Source organism: Leptopilina boulardi, unplaced genomic scaffold (assembly GCF_019393585.1).
Source record: "Leptopilina boulardi isolate dan_hultmark-lab unplaced genomic scaffold, ZJU_Lbou_2.1 LbouV2_325, whole genome shotgun sequence".
Classification (NCBI taxonomy): Eukaryota; Metazoa; Arthropoda; class Insecta; order Hymenoptera; family Figitidae; genus Leptopilina; species Leptopilina boulardi.
Window position 1 is genome coordinate 2,458,543 of NW_026137891.1, and position 17,499 is coordinate 2,476,041.

A 17,499-nucleotide genomic window follows, 5' to 3' on the forward strand; every position below is an offset into this window, starting at 1 on the left:
AATTAATAGTGATTAATAGTAATTAATACTAATACTAAATAATACTAGTTATTAGTAACTAATAGTAATTAATACTAATTAATAGTAATTAATACAAATTAAATTTAATCAATACTAGTTAATAGTAATTTAAACTAATTAATGCAAATTAAAAGTAATTAATAGTGATTAGTAGTTATTAATACTAATACTAATTAATACTAGTTATTAGTAACTAATAGTAATTAATACTAGTTAATAGTAATTAATACAAATTAAATTTAATCAATACTAGTTAATAGTAATTCAAACTAATTAATGCAAATTAAAAGTAATTAATAGTGATTAGTAGTTATTAATACTAATACTAATTAATACTATTTAATAGTAATTAATAGTGATTAATAGTAATTAATACTAGTGTTTAGTAATTAATACAAATTAAATGTAATCAAAACTAGTTAATAGTAATTTAAACTAATTAATGCAAATTAAAAGTAATTAATAGTGATTAGTAGTTATTAATACTAATACTAATTAATACTATTTAATAGTAATTAATAGTGATTACTAATACTAATTAATACTAGTTAATAGTAACTAATAGTAATTACTACCACTGTTTAGTAATTAATAATAATTGATAATAACAAATAATATCTAATAATAATAAATAAAAAAATAAAATTAATAATCATTCTATTCGAAGAATCAAAGTAAATGAAGACAGTCTTATAAAAAAAACAAAATAAATAAATAAACCGGAAACACGGAAAAAAATTGCGAAAAGAAGAAGAAGGAGAAGCTGAACGAAATGAGGTGTTGAAAAAAAGTTTAGGATGATTTTATGACAAACGTGGCAGCGCCACTTTCATGTTGGTACAGAAGCATAAAGTTATGGTTCAAGAGCACGAAATCGGACTCGTTTTGTTATATATATATATATATATATAGCTGTACGTTTGCGCGCTGACTTTTCTCCGCGAGTACCTTGAGCAGATTTATGAGGGTTCTCTCGAGCAACCACTAAATTTTCCAAGCCTCAGGCGTAACAGATACACCTACCTTTAGAATAGTAAATATATATATATATATAAACATTAAGGAGTTTCTTTTCCTCCTGTGCGCAAAACGAAACGGTCACTCCTTCCTTCAGGTGAGTGAGTGATCTCCTTTTTTCTCCCTCTGACCAACCACAATATTTCTCTTTTTTCATAATCCAGAACAAGAATAAAAATATATACTGTTGCGGTTATGATCGACAATGATTCGTTTCCGGAGGCCTTATTTATACTATATATATATGGCATTCAAGATATTATTTTTTTTTTTGTATCGCGATTTCCCGCATTATTTCTTTTGCAAATACACTGGAGTCTCCCAAGAGAGGACTTCTGAAGAGAGGACTAAGTAGTGACGCGGCGCGGTAAGGAGTGAGGGGGGAAGAGATGGGCGGGATCAGAAAGAGGAACGTGAACTCAGGAGCGTTTGTTTTTAGTGTTCCTTTCTCGCGCAGTGTTTTATGTATGTAATAGAATGTATTCTGTTAAAAAAACACATCTCTGTGATACGATATACGGCCCTGGAATGTTTACAATTTTCGGCGTCAAGGACGAATTCCGTAGAGAGGTCCAAGACTCTTCCTGTCCTCTCTTCGGAGACTCTAGTGTATAATAAAATCAAAATAGGTCTCAAATTGTATGCGATGTGCATTTTTCCAAATATTTATTTAAAAAAAAAAAAAATTTACGATCTATCCTTTTGTGCCAATGAGATGGTTTTTTTTTCTTGATATTATGGGGTCATTAAAATTGTTTTAAAAAACGTTAATTATATATATTTATTTTTCCCAGCGGAATTCAAAGTTGAATATTTTATTTTATTTAATATACGGGACTTGGCATTTAGTACAAAAAGTATTTTTAAAAACTTACAGTTACTAAATACTAAAAATTGTTAATTTTTTTTTTTTTTGTCAAAAAAAGTACTGAAATAACAAAAAATAATAAAATAAAAATAAAATAAATAAATACATAAATAAAAAATAATAATAATTAAAAATGTAATAAATAATATATAAAAATATAATAATAACAAAATAAATAATAAAATAATAAAAATAAAATAATATTTAAATAATAATTACCTTTTTTATTCACAATTAGTTTTATTTTTAAGCTTGCAGGAAAGAAATTTATAAAATTTTGTCGGAAAAAAAAAATCTAGTAATAAAAAATTATGTAAATTAATTATAAATTAATAATAAATTAATAATAAATAATTTTATAAATACTATAAATTATTATTAATTGCAATTTGTATTTTTTTCAAGTATTTTCACTATGAACAAATTTTTCTATTAAAATAGAAATACACTTGAAATTATTATTTAACAATATATATATATATATGCTCTAAAAATCAATAAATAGCTTTAAAAATATATATATTTTTAAAACGTAAAAATAAATCTAGGAATATGTATATTTCAAAAGCTTTTGACATTTGAAGGCTTTCAAACTAAATATACGTGAAAAATATTTCGAAATTATTTAAATATATTTAAAAACAAAACAAAAAAATGATAAAACTAAAAGTTTAAGAGCTTTTAGATTGAAAGCATTCCCATATATATTTTGACAAAGTATGCAAAAATAATTTACACCCATTATAGAAATAAAGTGGAATTATTTTATATACATATATAATTTCAATTTGTATATATTGGATCATTTACAAAATTAAAACATTTTTTTCATAACTGTATTAAATTTACGTTTATTCCTTTTTTTTTGCAAAACTGGTTTCATAAATGAAATATCAATAGTCGTATTTTTTGTAAAAAAAAGGAAAAGAAAAATCCTTTACAAAATAATAATGGGGATAAATGGAATCTGGTTTTCAGCATTGAAGAATCATAATACTGCTTTTATTGTTATTATTTTATTTTATTATTTTATTATTTTATTATTTTATTATTTTATTATTTTATTATTTTATTATTTTATCATTTCATTATTTTATCATTTCATTATTTCATTATTTTATTAACAATTACATATCAATAATTCATTAACGGATTAAAAATCTTTCAATTGTTTTTACAACACAGTTATAATAATTCTAATTTTTGCTTTAAAAAAAAATTTTTTTTTCGATTTTTATAAATTATAATTTTATTTTTTTGTATCAATTATAATTTATAAATAATAATTTAATAATTTATAATTTTTTTATTGTAAAAAGTAATTTTAATTTTATAACAAAAGTGATTATTATCAATTACAAAAAAACTGACATTCTGGAAAATTTAATTAAAAAAAGAGATGTACATAAATATTTAGATAATTGAATTCCAAGCATTTTTTTTTTTTTTTTTTTAACAGATTGTGACACAATTCATGGAATGATAAATGTTGCCTGATTATTTGACTAAAATTATACCTATACATATATTTACATATACAATGAACGAATGGTTTGTTTTTAATTACAAAGTATTCAGTTTACATTTCAGAAAATGAATGACAAAAATTAGTTGCAAATTTGCAGAATAATTTTGGTATTGGCATTATATCATGAAAATCCTTGTATAATCAAATATCAAAAAATTTTTGTGAAAATCTTCTGATATATTTCCTAGTAAGAAGAAAAATGTAAAAAAAAATTTTTTTTGTTTTAATTGCCTAAAAAAGTAATAACTAATTTTCTATATATATAATTGCATTGAAATATTTCTAATATTTATTATTCTTAATTTTTCAATAATATTTATTATTCTTAATTTTTCAATAATATTTATTATTTTTCATAACTATTATAAATATAATATCTAATAATATATTAAATATTTTTTTTTAAATATTATAAATATAATATAGGTATTAAATTTTTCTTTTCATTTTCTTGTCGTGATAAAAAAAGGGGGAAAAAAAATTTGAATAGATTAAATGCATATATAATTTTTTTTTTCCGCACGAAATATATTATAATAAACTCGCGCAGTTGTAATAAAATTCATTCTCATTTTGAGTTTAAATTTTCCTATGTTCACTGAAACATTTTAAACCTGATGTCAGTTTCACCAAAACCAGTAGTCACGTTATCCCAAAATGCAACGGTTATTCAAGAAACTCATTTTCAGCATATTCTGAAATCGCCTGCGGTTTCATATTGTATAGTGTATTTTATATATATATATAATATAAACGAATATCCTTGTGGATTTGATTCCGAATTCTCTCTCTATATATGAAGGTGTTATATATATGCGTTATATTTCATTCCGAATATTATTTGTAATTAATGTAAGTAATTATTAACTATATATAATATTTCTCAATAATTAAATTTTTTTTAATAATAATAATAATAATAATAATAATAACAGCCATAAAAATAATAATAATAGTAATAATAATTATTATTATTTTTTTTTTATTTTTATAATTTTTATTTTTTTTATCATTATAAATTTTTTTTTAATTATTATTATATCATTGATTTTGTCAAGTTTTACTAATATTTTTATTCTTTATATAAAACATAAAAAATAAATCATTGAGACAAAAAAAAAAAAGACGATAGCAATTGAGATTCGTTGCACGAAAAGGCTAAAAGAATTTTTTCATAAAGTTGTAAGAAGAATCCTCTTGAAAATATTTATAAGTTATTTGTAAATTCCTGACGATTTTTCAAAAACTTTTGTCATGAAATATTGCATATATATATATAGTATGAAACTGGAAATATCGAGAAAAATTTCAACATTTAAAAGATGAAATACATTTTTAAGAAAAATATAATAAATATTTTTGTGATTAAAAAATTGAAACATTTTTCTTAAAAAAAAAAGAAATTGACTATAAAATTTAAAATAAAAAAAAATAAAAAATTTACTTCTTATTAAAAATTTTATACCCTTCAAAATGTAATAAAATCGAATATTTTTAATTCTAGATTTATATTGGAAAATTTTCATCCTATAAATTATAAATGAAATACACCAATAATTTTATATAGAAAATTTTTGTAATGCTATTTATTATATTAACATTAAATTAATAATAATAACCAAAGAATTATTTATTTATATTATTTAATATAGGATAATATTATTATTATTTTCGTATTTATTAATAATAATATTTATTATTATTATTAATTAATTCAAATGACTTTAAATAATTCATTGAATCAACATAATTATAATTATTATTTAAATTTATAAATTAATTAACAAAAATTATTATTATCAAATCAAATGAAAATTGATTATTGTAAAATTGATGAAAAAAATTTTATTATAAATTTTCAAATATATTAGGATAAATTTTTATCATTTTTCAATAATTTGAAATTAAAAAAAAAAATATTTTTTTTTTACTAAAATCCATTAATAATCACACCCTCTCCCTCTTTCCATTGCCCCTTTTTTCGCACTGCCCAATTAACTCAAGTGAATTTTTACATTTTATGTAGTTTCTTTTAAAACTCATGATCCTCTATGAAACATAGTTTTTATTCCGATCGAGTGAAATTTTTAGACTATAAAAAAAAATCCAGTGTGCTGTAGCTGAAAACCATAAAATAATTTTACGCGTTAAGCTTTCTGCTCGTTATCTCTGGCTTTTTAGTAGCCAGTGTAATGTTTGACATTAAAAAAAAAAAAAAAAAAAAAAAATATGAAAAAATGTTATAACTACCACACACGTCATGTTCTGGCGTAAAGCCAGAAATAAAATTATTTCCACGACATTTTATACCTAATCGAGAAAATAACAATTATTATTATTAGTCTCTACACATGTCATCTTTTCCATTTTCTGCCTGTTGCACTTTTTGAAACATTAAACAAACGATTTATTCTTTTTTTTTTAAAAATAAATTCAGTTGAATAAATACAAAAAAAAAAAATATGAAAAATAATAAATAAATAATAAAAAAATATATGAAAAATGTAAGAAAATAATTAAATATTAATTAACTTTATATTTTCCAAAAAAAAAGGACAAAAGTAAAAATGACTTAAGGAAAAATGAGAAAATTGGAAAAGATCATTTGTCTGAAGTACATCCTCTTGGCAAACCATTAATTTACTGGACTTTCTATTGAAACAAACAACGAGACGAAAGAAAAAGTTCTCTTTTATTTTTTTTTTTTCTTATTCATTTTCTTATTTGAAATAGTCAAACGTTTCCAAAGGATGGCAAAAAAAAAAAGAGTAGCTTTAAAGAAAACACATAAAAATCAAGAAAAAAAAAGGAACTTAAAAGAAAACGAAATTATTTCACTCTTTTTCTTAGCAAGGCAGATATTTCAAATCTCCCTTTTTGCTTCAAAAGAAAAATATCTTTGTGTCTACAATTTTTTTTTCCCCCTCTAAAAGAAAAAAGAAAAGTTCCTTATTTAATGTTGTAATTAAATGCATATTCAGAATACTTCACCAATGAAAAATGTAAAAGTTTCACAAACTGTAAAAAAAAAAAGAAAGGAAAAGTTAACGATGAATGAGAAACGATGAGAAAAGAATAAAAAAATACAAAAAGAAAGTATATGCAAAAATAGAGTAAATTAAAAACAGAAGACAAGAAAATGGCAACTGAGAGATTCAATCTTATATAACAATTCACGAGATAAAATATAATTAAATTAAAAAAATTTTCACAATGTATAAAAAAATTATTTTTACCTCATTTTTATATTCCATATACCTAAGCAGTACGAATTTTTTTTTTTTTTAATTAATTAACTTAATTTAATAATTAATAATAATAATAATAATAATAAGTCCCACACTAATGTGCGTAAAGAAACTCTCCTAAACTTGTTTTGGAAAAAAAATAATAATAATAATAGTAACATTAAAATTAATATTAATATTAATTTAATAATTTAATTTTTTTATTCTAAAAATTTTGGAAAAGAAAATTTTTATTAAAAAAACGCTTGTTTCGCTTTTGTAATTTGCGTTTATTATTTTTTTTCCATGTAACTATATAGAAGAGGGCTTTTGTAAATTAATCTCAATTACAACCATGTCTCATGGACAGGATTTCATTATATGAATGTTTTTCAAGTTTAATGTGTCTAATGACACGTTCGTTTACAAAAGGTATAATGGAGAAATTATACAATCTGCAACATCAACAGCATTCAAAACAAGTCTTTAAAAAATTTTTTTTTTTTTCTATAATTAAAGAAAATTGTATAATTACAATTAAAATTTATTATTGGTCTTTTTAAAAAAAATAATGATTATACAATTATTTTTTTTTTTTACATTCAACTAATCAACATTATACACTGAAAGAAAAAAATTTATTTTGATTTAAATATAATCGGTTACTTGACTATTATCAAATAAAATATTTAGCAAATAATTTTTGAAACCAAATAATTGAATTAAATAAACTTTATTTGAACCAATATTTTTTTTTGTTTTAAAACAAATATCGTTTAATCGATTTAAATAAAAATTATTTAATTCAAGTAAATATTTATTTAATAATAGTCAAGTAATCGATTATTTGAATCAAATAAATTTTTTTTTCAGTTTAATCATAAATATTATTTATTTGTAATATATAATATTTATTTTTTATTTTATATTACAATAATATTTATTTAATCTGATAAGTAAATTATTTTTCATTAAAATATTCTTTATAATTTATATTAGTTATATTTATTATAATAAAATTATTTATATTTATATTTATTAAAATAATTTTTTTAATTTCAATTTTTAAAAAAAGTATAAAAAAATAACGGTTTTCTTTTGCAAAAAAAAAATTTTTTTTCACATTTTTTTGACGCATTTACACAAGCGTCTGACCACATGCAGTTAATACTGCTGATTCAATTTCAAATCGGATGGAGTGGATTTTTTTTTTTTTTTTTTTGAAAGCAGTAAAGGGAAATAGTTTCCCTTTGTAGGTAATCTGTTTTAGTTTTGGCCCCAAAAGAAAACACGAATTTGCTTTTCCTGTTTCAATTTTCTCATGCAATGCCTGACTAAAATCCCCTTATACTACTTGCCGCCCACGAAATCGATATCAGTCGTCTCTTCAAAGACTTGTCTGACCACACCTGATTTTTTCTACTGACATTTCTCTTTTTTTTACATTTGATTTTTATATTATTAATTGCGCAATTTTTTTTTTACAATTTAGAAATATTTTATTTATTCTAGAAAATGAATTGCATAAAATGAAAAAAAATCAAATTGTATAAAATAAAAAAAATCGAATTGTATAAAAGAAAAAAATCGAATTGTATAAAATAAAAAAAAATCAAATTTATTGTATAAAATAAAAAAAAATCGAATTTTATAGAATAAACAAAAATTATTGTACAAAAAATATTTATTGTATAAAAATTCCTTGAATATTTATAAATATTTATTTATTTATATTTATAAATATTTATATTGAGTGAAAATTACTGTACTAATAAAAAATACTCCTACTTTATTTTTTTTTGATTTAATTAAGCAGAAGCGATAAAAAAAATTGAATTAAAATATACTCAATAGTGAAGAAAATAATTTATTAAATAATATCGTAAATTATAAATTATTTATTATTATTATTTAATTATTTTGGTAATAAATTAATTAATTAGAGTAATAAATAAATTTTTGTAATAAATTGTTAATTAATTATTACAATAAATAAATTAATGTAATTAATTATTAATTAATTACTAATGTTATTCTACACTAATTAAATTTTTTTTTACTAATATTTATTATTAATTACTGCTAATTATTGGATTATTTTTTTCAACTATTATTTTATTAAAAAATTTTTAACACTATTTATTTATTTATTTATTTATATATTTATTTATTTATTTATTTATTGTAGTAAAATAATTTTTTTTTAAAGTGAAAATAAATATTAATAAATTTTTTTTTTCTTTCAGCTCCTCCACAAACGGTTGAAATTATCAGTCATCCACATTTGGATAAAATAGAAATAAAAGCTGGCGATACATTAACAATGGAATGTGCAGTGCGAATGGCTAAACCAGCTGCTACCATAATTTGGTATCGAGAAAATGTTCCAATCAAAGGAGGTGATGTCAACATCGATTCAATACCAGTTTCCGATGGTAAGATATTTGTAAACATTTAATTAAAAATTATCAAAAAAAAAAAAATTATTTACATAATATTATAATTAGTAATTTAAAATACATGAAAATTGGAAATTAATTTTTAATTTTATTTTTCAACAATTTTTCCAGACGATATGATTATGAACGCCTTTTGCTTGCCTTCTTGTGGTTTTTCTAAAAAAAAAATAAAAAATAAACTCACGATATTGGAAATCTTCGTTAGTGTGTGGCGATAGAAAAGATTAAAACTAGTAATACTTTTTCTTTTGATGTTTCATTAACACGAATGGGCGAGGATTTCCACTGGCTTGAGTTAATTCGACCCAAGAGATGACCAACGATTGCAATGTATAGCGAGAGAGAGAGAGAGAGAAAAAAAGGTGGAAAAGTTGATTTTGGACTCTGGAACCGAGCCAGACTTACGTGCCGACCAATTGATCGTGGATATAGAATAGAATCCCTATTCATTTTTTTTTTTGCGATATGTGGATTTTTATTCATCATACCCATTTTATTTTTTTTTTTGGGAGGATTTTTATTGATTTTTCTCTACGGCTTTAAATTAGATATACGTGAAATTACTTCAGTTGGCTTTGAGAAATAATAGAGCAATCTATTTTTGCCAGCTTAGCTTTCACTGTGAGAAACTTTCAGTTTTGTCTCTTTTCGATATTTTATTATCTTCATAAAAACCTATCAGTGATTTATTTTATTGAAAGTTAAAAACTTAAAGAGAGAATTGAAGAAATAGCTCCACACTGAAATCTGATATTTTCAATGAAAAGAAGAAAAAAAAATTTTTAATTGACTTTTTCCTTCTATCACTTTGATATTTAACAATCTTTCAATTTATTTTTGGTATTATGAATTTAGAATAAAATAAAATTTTCACGTGGAGAAATGAAAATATTTTTCCATCAAGAAAAAGTTTTTGGCAAAAATTCTTAAGCTAGCAATGTTTGATGGCTCCTAGCATTTTCGTCTCAAATCGTGATATAAAAGAAAGGACAAATGCTCACAAACCAGTAAAAGCTTCTGCCCCGGAGGCTTTTAGCTGAGATTTAAGTGGTCCCCAACAACTGTTTTCTGTTGTACGTTAAACTTTCCCATTTACAGAACACGTTACAAGCACTCCTCTCTCTTAAAATTTATAGCTTTACTAATAATTCACAACACATTTTTATTTTTCACATTTATCTTCAAATTGTTTTACATTCGATTTTTTTTTAACTCAAAAAAAAAAAGAAATTTTTTTGAAAAATTTAGTAATTAACTTTTTAAGAACGAAATTTTCTTTTTTTAATTGAACAGTAAAATTAATGAATATAAAAAAAAGAAACAATTATAACAGAGAAAAATTAAAAGTCATGTGTGGATAATTACATTTTTTTTATAATGTCAAGAGAAAAGATACAATTGAGCAAAAAATAAATGTTTCTCATACTCTCTTGCAAAAGGTAGAGCGAAATTAAAAATTTAATAGAGAAGTAATATTTCGCGAAAGGGTTGACAAATTGACGAACAGTGTTTTTTTTCCCCCCCGAAGCAACACGGGAAACCATTTCTCATTTTACTTGCGTCTCTCATAAAAATATCACATTCTCTCTCTAGCTATTGTCTATTAAAATAAATTTATCGACAATTTCTGCGAGGTTTTTTTTTTACAAAAATAACAATGGTAATGTAATTCCATTTTTTTTATTAATAATGTTCGTTTTTACTTTTGATTTTTCAGACAAAGAAATATTAAAGGATCAGGGTAATAAGAAGAAACCAATGAAATTTGACACATCTGGATCATTGACTATTACTCCATCTCCTGAAGATGATGAAATGAGTTATACCTGTGAAGCAAGACATCCTGCTATTGGAATTGATAGACCAATGAGAGCAACTGTCAAATTATCTGTTTTCTGTAAGTTTTGAGAAATTTTATTTTTATTCATTCTTTTGGTTACTAATTTTCAATTTTTCGAAAATAAATAAATTTTTAAATTATATAAATAATAAATTAATTAAATACATTTTTTTTTGTCGAAGACGGAAATAAATATTTGTTTCAAATAAATTATATTTGGTTTTAAATAGAAATTTCCGGAACGTAATGTTTCCATTTTTTTAATAGAAAAAGAATTTTTATTAATTTTTGATTCATTAATTTTTAAATTTATTTTTCTAATTTTAATTTAATCAGCTTTGTCACGGATCAGGGAATTTTAATAATAGAAAAATTTCAAAATTTCTAAAAATTCTACTAAAATTATAATTTTTGCAATTTTCAATTCAAATTTTTGCTTCTAAAATTGTCTTACTTTTACAAAAATTGAAAATCCCTTTGAATTTTTTTATTCGAGTCAGGGAAAAAATTTAAATGACTGAAAAAGTGGGACAAACAAAATAAAATATTTGTGGCAGTAAATTGAATTTTTAATTCTTTTCTAATTTTTGATTTTTTTTTATCACAATTTTAAAAAAGCCTTCCTATCAATTAAAAACGACCTCTCTTGATGTTTACAATAATTTCATTTTAATTAAAATATCTCGAGGCATTGTTTTTTTTTATACAGTTGAAAGCAAATAATTTTATTCGCTTAAAAGTTTAAATTCCAAGAATTTACATTAAAAGCTTAATAATTAAACAAACATTATTCAATTACTAAACCAAAAAAAGTTAGTTATTTAATTTAATGTGAATTAAGAAAATAAAATGAAAATATATCCGCTATTAAAAATGGAAAAAAAAATTGTCGATAGGGAAAAAAAATTTGAAAAGTATATTTGCAGTTGGCAAATTGTAGTTTTTATTTTAAAGAACAGGTCATTCATAAATTCAAGTTTCATTTATAATCGAGTGGTGTGGTCGTTTGTCCGTGTCAGTTGAAAAATAAAGTTATTTCTCTCTCTTTTTCTATTTTTTATATCTATATATATATATATATATACTTTCTCAACAGATCCTCCCGGACCACCTCAGATAGAAGGCTACACCGAAGGGGAAACTCTTCAACGTAGACAGCAAGTTCAATTGGTGTGCAAGTCTCTAGGTGGCAATCCACCCGCACAGGTCGTTTGGTTTAGAAACGGTGAGCAAATAAATTCGGCTTACCGTACTGAGGGCCGAACATCGCAGAATACACAAACTTTTTTGGCTCAAGCACAGGACAACAAAGCACGATACACGTGCGAAGTCTCAAATATCATGAGTGTTCAACCAATGAAAGCTCACGTCGATCTCACTGTTCTTTGTAAGTCGAAAACAAAAAAAACTGTTTCTTTCTTTTTCAAACATTTTTTTTTTCTTCTTTTTCAAATAATTTTTTTATTATTTTCTCATTTTGCAAAAAAAATTTAATTTAGCTAATATTCTCTTTTTCTTTTTGTTTCATACAGTTGCTCCCAGTGGTGTGAAAATATCCGGACCAACCGAAGCGAAAGCAGATGAAAAAGTTGTAATAACTTGTACGACGGAAAATTCAAATCCAACTGCAGAAATAAAATGGACAATAGATAAGCATATTATTTTGAATATGACGTCGAGAACTGAAATTGCGCCAGAAGGTGGTTTTATCACAAGTTCTAATGTTACATTTGCCATTAACAAAGCCGCTCAGAAGGTCGTTGCAATCTGCCAGGCACTAAACCAAAAGCTCACTGAGACCATTGTGGGAACACATACAATTAACGTGATTTGTAAGTTCATGTAGATAATGAAATTAGCCCTCAGAAATCTTGTTAATTTGTTTAGAATCCAATTATTTATGCTCTAATTTTATTTACACATTAAATATATTTTTTTATTTTAAAAATTTTATTTTAATTTAAAAAAATAAATATGTTTTTTTTTAAAGATCCGCCATCACATTTACGAATCACTGGCTATGAAGAAGGTACAACGATACAGGCGGGAAATGTTTTAAAATTGGCTTGTTCAGTAACATCAGGAAATCCACAGCCAACAATAACGTGGTATAAGAACGAGCAGAAGGTACGTAATGAGGTAAATTCATTTCTTTTCTACTAATTGTCTCAAAGTTGTTTTTTTAGTAAAAATTCCCATACTAATTGGAACTAACCAATATTTATTGGACTTTAAAACAAATTTTTATATGCAAATTACAAGGTTTGTAATTTAGTAATTTCAATAATTTTTTTACTTTTTCATTCGAAATTTTTGTTAATTACATATTTATTATTTTTTTATATTCTATGATTAATTTATTAAATGAAGATTAAATATTTTATTATTTCTAATAAATTTTTGTTCTTCAATTTATTATTAATTTTATGAAGCTTCTTATTAAATTTTAGTTATTAGTTTCAATTATAACCGCAATATATAGCTTCAATTAAATTATAATTTATCAGTAGAACCTTACCTGAATCCTCATATATTGATTTTGTGTTCATCCCTCCTGCGTCTAATCTCGTCTCATTAAACTATAACCATAAATCTATTTTAGGTACCTGATATAGTCAGGCATCACGAACACATTGTCACAAATGAACTTGCTCTCTTAATCAACGCCTCGGACAACAAGGCTCATGTTAAATGCGAGGCAACCAATTCAGCAACGAAATTTCCCATGTCACAAAAATTAATCCTCAAAGTTCTCTGTAAGTTTAAAAATTAATTTTTGGGAAAAAAAATTTAATTTTTAATTTTATGAATTAGAAATTATTAATTTTAAATTAATTTTAAATTAATTTTAAATTAATTTTAAATTAATACATAATTTAAATATAATAAGGATAAATTTAAAAAAATATCGAATTTTAAAAAGGGATATTTTTTTAAAATAGATAATGATTTTGTTTTTTTTTTGTCGCAGTTCCTCCGGATAAAGTGAAAATAACAACAGATCCAAAATTATTTGAAGCCGGTGGTTCAGGAAAGTTAATATGCGAATCAAGTAGCAGTAATCCTGCGGCTGAAATGTCCTGGTGGATGGGAGGAATACCTGTCGATGGCACTGAAAATTCAACAAAACCAGGTCTTCACGGTGGATATGTTTCAATTGTCACACTACCTTTAGACTTTAAGGAATCTATGAACGGCAATGTTTATACATGTCAGGCGAGAAACGCCGCTATGGAGAGATCTGTTCACGATGCAATTACACTAAATATTCTTTGTGAGTAATTTTTTTTTTTTTTTGTATCTTAATTTAACAAAAATTGAAAAAAATGCCAGAAAAATTCATAATTAATAACTTAAAAAATAAATATAACTTCAATATTTAAATAATAATTTCATTGATTTAGACAATAATTAATTTTTTTGAATTTGAGCAGTAATATTTAATTTTTGAATATCTATTTTCTAGATAAGCCAATTTTCACAAATCCAGAAACGAGTGAATTAATAGGAATGGAAAATGAACCGTATATTATAACATTGCAAACAAGAGCAAATCCAACGAAAGTAACTTACACTTGGACACGAGATGGATTACATCTTCCTGATAAAGGAAGAAGAATGACAGCTCGAGGGCCTACATTGAATATCACAAGACTCGAGCGATTGGACTCGGGTAGTTACGTGTGTGAAGCAATGAACGACAAAGGAACCACATTTTATCATTTAAATTTAACAGTTCAATGTGAGTTTTAACTAAATGAATTAATCAAATAATTTCAAAAAGAAAAATATTATAAAAATTGAAATTTCAAAATAAATTTGATAATCATTGTTTTTCTTTAGATCCTGCAAAAATTTCAAGGACATCAACATCTGGCGTTATTTATCCACCAGGAAAAGAAGCGAAACTTTTTTGTGAAGTTGATGGAAGTCCAATGGGTGAGGAATATATCACGTGGTACAAAGCTGGAACGAGTATTGAAGTCTTTGGGAAATATTCACTTTCATATGTGAATAAGACGTCATTTCTTCATATTGAAAATCCAGGAAGAGATGATGTAGGCGAATATCAATGTAACGTTAACAATGGAATTGGAAATGTTACATCAAGTCCAATATTATTTATCACAAATTGTAAGTAATTATTTTTATGCAATTATTTCCATTTCATTCATTCTTTTGTTCGTTTATTTTATATTATATGTTCTTTTTTTTTTGTATTTATTTTGTTTCATTTACAATTTATTATTTCTCATATGTATGTACATTTCTTTTATATTTATTTTGTTATGTCGACAATAAATGTGAATGCTCCAAAATTGGAAAAATTTTCATTTTTAATTTATTCACGAGTGAATAATCAAATGGTTAATTTATTTTTCGTTAAAAAAAAAAAATATTTAACAAATATTCATGAAATTTATATTTTTCATTATCATCGTCAGACAGAATATTCGAAATCAATAAATTAAAAATAATATAAAAACAAACGAATGAAAAATAAAAATAATCTTAATTTTTCCAGTCTTTAATTTTGTCAGTCATTTAAAATTTCATATTTTTCTATTCTTTTTTTAATTTAATGTAATTTTTTATTTTATCATATTTTCAGTCATTCCGGAAATGGCGAACTCGCCACTGACAAGAAAAGCAGCCGCCGTTAGGGGAGTGAACGCGCAACTTTTTTGTAAAGCACGTGGATCTCCTTTACCGGAATTTTTATGGTATTTCAATGGAAAAGCACTTTCGCCTAATCTCACTGAATATAAATACGGCTTTACGTCAAGTAACGTGAGTTTTTCTTTTAAATCGTCTTATTTTAAATACGACTTTAAAAAAAAAGAAATATTTTCTATTCTTTCCTCTCGTTTTTTTTTTTAGTTATCCGAACTCTATGCACAATCGGTATTGACAGTGAATCGTGTCATGCAATACGATTATGGAAAATATAAATGTCTAGCTCGTAATAAAATGGGCGAAAATCAAGAATTAATTCAATTAGATGTCACATCACCGCCAGATCAACCATCGGATTTGGAAGTTTATAATGTAACACACGATTCGGTTATGTTAATTTGGAAACGAGGTTTTGATGGTGGATTGCCGACATCGCATCAAATTCGTTGGCGTCAAGCACTCGACAATGAAGAACGTTATCATTATTTGGATGTGTCACCGGGAGATTATAAAGCACTTATCACTGGTCTTTCATTGGGAACGTATTATGTCTTTAGTATTAAAGCCATGAATTCAAAAGGCGATAGTCATTTCTTGCCGGATCTAGTCAAAGTTCAAACACTTCGTAAGTACCATTTTTTTTTATGTTTTGTTGTGTAGTTTATTTTTTCTTTTGAAATATTTTAGAGTAAAAAAAGTAATTAAAGCAAAAAAATTGATTTTTTTTCTCTTTTTTTTTGTGCAAAAATCAATGTTTGACTAATCATATGTTTTTGAGAAATTAGTAGCACTATTATTAGAGAGAAACATCACCTATCTTTCCATGTAATGACACTTCCTGAAATCATAAACAATGTCTTGCATGATTACACGCGTACGTTCGCATACTAAATCATCGCCGAATCCCAAATTAACTCTTCATCTAGATAAAGCGCTAAATTACAGAGGGTATTTCGCAAGTTTTATAATCAATTTTTCATTATATAGTTTCCGCCGTGAAATGAGAATCTATTTTTCTGGGTTTAATTAAAAAAAAAAAAAAAAAAAATCACTCTTCTATATAAGAAAATAAAAGTAAATTATTTCTTCGTTTTTAATACCTTGATTTAATGTCTCGATTTAATAAAATTATTTTTCAATTTTTAAAAGCAAAAATAACTCATTTCTAAAGTATAAATAAAACAAAATAATTTTTTTTTTTGCATTTGGAATAAATAATTGAAAATTCAATAATGATTTTACACGAGCAATTTAATCGCAAATGGCAAATATTAACAAATACGTTTGAAAAGTAATTATATTGGTAAATTTGTTGGAAAATTAATCTATATATATATATATAATGGATTAGTGAGTGAACTAACGAATTAGTGACGCATTGCATGAATAACATCCAGGGTGACGGGGCTATTGGCTTGGGTTACAGGTGAAGCACCACCCACTGAGTTGACAGTCAGCGAGATTAATTCCTCCTACATGATCATCATTATCATCGCTGTTTCCGTCTCTGCTTGTCTCGCCATTGCTACGCCCATTGTTTATACTTCATTAGTGTCAAAAAAGAAGGCTCAACGTGCCGGTAATTATCATTATTCATTACATTAGTTTTTTTTTTCTTTTTTCCATATCTCAATAGTGCCAAATAATGCTGAGAATGTACCTGAAGTCCTATTGGAAAGAGGTGACATCCCTCTCAATTATATCTATACAGTAGCAGCAACGTCAATCGTCTTTTTTATTATTAATCTCTTCGTCATGTTGTGGTATATTGTCAGAAAGAGAAATAAAACTCGTAAGTTATTATAATTCAAATATATATATATATTGATATATCATTCAGACTTTGAATTATTTTCATATTA

The 17,499-nt window shown here is 24.1% G+C and overlaps 1 protein-coding gene across 1 annotated transcript in view; it reads left to right on the forward strand.

Annotated features, from left to right (window-relative positions):
- LOC127284529 (nephrin-like) overlaps window positions 1-17,499 on the forward strand; it is a 145,254-nt gene that overhangs the window by 120,638 nt on the left and 7,117 nt on the right. Inside the window, exons 4-15 of the mRNA XM_051310002.1 lie at window positions 8,908-9,096; window positions 10,838-11,017; window positions 12,057-12,347; window positions 12,493-12,792; window positions 12,951-13,087; window positions 13,563-13,716; window positions 13,932-14,234; window positions 14,427-14,702; window positions 14,804-15,094; window positions 15,573-15,751; window positions 15,842-16,262; window positions 17,274-17,429. Of these exons, the coding sequence (XP_051165959.1) occupies window positions 8,908-9,096; window positions 10,838-11,017; window positions 12,057-12,347; window positions 12,493-12,792; window positions 12,951-13,087; window positions 13,563-13,716; window positions 13,932-14,234; window positions 14,427-14,702; window positions 14,804-15,094; window positions 15,573-15,751; window positions 15,842-16,262; window positions 17,274-17,429 (2,877 nt within the window). The remainder of the gene's footprint in view (window positions 1-8,907; window positions 9,097-10,837; window positions 11,018-12,056; window positions 12,348-12,492; window positions 12,793-12,950; window positions 13,088-13,562; window positions 13,717-13,931; window positions 14,235-14,426; window positions 14,703-14,803; window positions 15,095-15,572; window positions 15,752-15,841; window positions 16,263-17,273; window positions 17,430-17,499) is intronic.